The sequence below is a fragment of the Propithecus coquereli genome, unplaced genomic scaffold (genome assembly GCF_000956105.1).
Source record: "Propithecus coquereli isolate 6110/MARCELLA unplaced genomic scaffold, Pcoq_1.0 Scaffold247, whole genome shotgun sequence".
Classification (NCBI taxonomy): domain Eukaryota; kingdom Metazoa; phylum Chordata; class Mammalia; order Primates; family Indriidae; genus Propithecus; species Propithecus coquereli.
The window spans coordinates 3192939-3194700 of NW_012148030.1; the positions used below are offsets into that span (position 1 = coordinate 3192939).

The window sequence follows — 1762 nt, forward strand, 5'->3', positions numbered from 1 at the left end:
TGTAAAGTGTGTGTTTCCAAGGTAGTAGTAGTGAGTGAAAACAGTCATGATGCTTTAGTCAGTCAATGCTCATGGGTCAGACCTGCACCCCTGAGAGCCTAATTTTTGTTGTTTTGCAAAATATGATGACAATAAAAATCCTAGAGCTTTCATTTTTCACTTATAGTTCTTTTCTATGCATATGTGTAAGTTTTATATTGCAGTATATCATGTTTACCATGTTGCTACCTAATCGTAATTAGTATTATTTTAATGGCCAAATAATCATCCATCTTGCTAATGTACCATGATTTACTTAACCTAAATTTTCAACAAGAGGAGACTGGTTGTTTCCAATTTTTCCTCTATTATAAATAACCTCCAGGTTACATGTTTGTGCATATAGCATCTTTAATATTTTAAGATTATTTCCTTAGGATATACTCCTAGGAATATGCATTTTTAATCTTTTCTTTAAATTGTCATTTTCCCAGTTTACAATGCTATCAGCAATATGTTAGTATTCTACTTTCATTCCAACTTTATCAGAAGTGTGTATTGATATTTAAAGCACTTACATATTACCTTTGTTTTTTCATTTCCTCAAAAGTAGCAAGTTTTAATCAAATATTTGCTTACAAATTATGCATTTGTTCATGTTTTAAAAAGCCAGTTAGATTTGGAAACCTAGATAGATGTTTTTTCTTTCACATCAGGAACTCCTACTGTGCTTCTTTTCCCATTGCCCAATAGTTTTGGTGTTAAATAAAACTAATACTGATATTTTTCTGAGGAAAACATTCAATTGCACTCATATAATTAATTCTTGAGGACCCATGTATAAGGAACTGTAGGGAGTACGCGGGTAAAATGACAGGACAATTAGCGAATTTAAATGAAAAAAATCAGGAAACTATATGTGTATTAACATTCCCAAGGCCAAAAGCAAGGTTGCAATTCAAGTAATTCAATCTCTGGTCAGACTTTAATGACTTTCACTATCTAATTCCTAACCTGCTCAGCCCATCTGACTTTGCAAAGAGTAAACTCAGGAGTTCCAACCACACTGCTTCCAATATTTCCTGCTAGGTTATATCTCAGGAAATCTTCCTGATGAATGAAACCCTCCCCTCCCCAGACCAAAGGAAAAAAAAAAAAAGCCTCATATTATCCCCAGTCTGATCTTGCATTAGATCAGGTAAATGCGTGAACCCCTATAGTATATGAAATGGTTTCCCAAACTGCAGCCCGGTCATAGGGCTGGATGCCATTTCCAGGGATCTGGTTTTGCCCTCCCTTCAAGGCAGCTTTGCCCGTTTGAGTTGAGTACCTCCCATACCCCGCCAAATGGTAAAAAAATCATTCCATGAGTACACCCCACCATAAATCCATCCTGAGTTGAGTAACCATTATTCTGGCTGGAGCATTCTTTTTGACCTAATGGTGTTACAGTTTGTTTGAGTAAGGTAATTGCTACATATCAGTGTCTGGGAACATAAAAGAAAGAACTTACCATATTTCCCCCCTTTTCTTCTTGCAGCCTCAGCCGAGGGTTCTCCATAAACACGGTTAGCCTTCCAAGCTGCTGTCCTGCCAGTTGATACGAACATGGCCTATTCCTCACAGAAAGACTAACTCATGGCACTGCCAGAAGATATCCCTGGAGCATTGACAGATTAACTGGATTAACTGGAAAAACACCCATTCAGTCAAGATTATGGGCTTTGGAAAAATCTTAGTTTGCTGTGGATTTTAAAATGAGGTGCATAATATACAGTGCCAA

General features: G+C 36.8%; 1 protein-coding gene across 1 annotated transcript in view; it reads left to right on the forward strand.

Moving 5' to 3' along the window:
- The window catches only part of SAMD12 (sterile alpha motif domain containing 12), a 397831-nt gene that overhangs the window by 390430 nt on the left and 5639 nt on the right, over positions 1-1762 (forward strand). Inside the window, exon 5 of the mRNA XM_012646559.1 lies at positions 1520-1755. Coding sequence (XP_012502013.1) covers positions 1520-1542 — 23 coding nt within the window. The 3' untranslated portion in view covers positions 1543-1755. The remainder of the gene's footprint in view (positions 1-1519; positions 1756-1762) is intronic.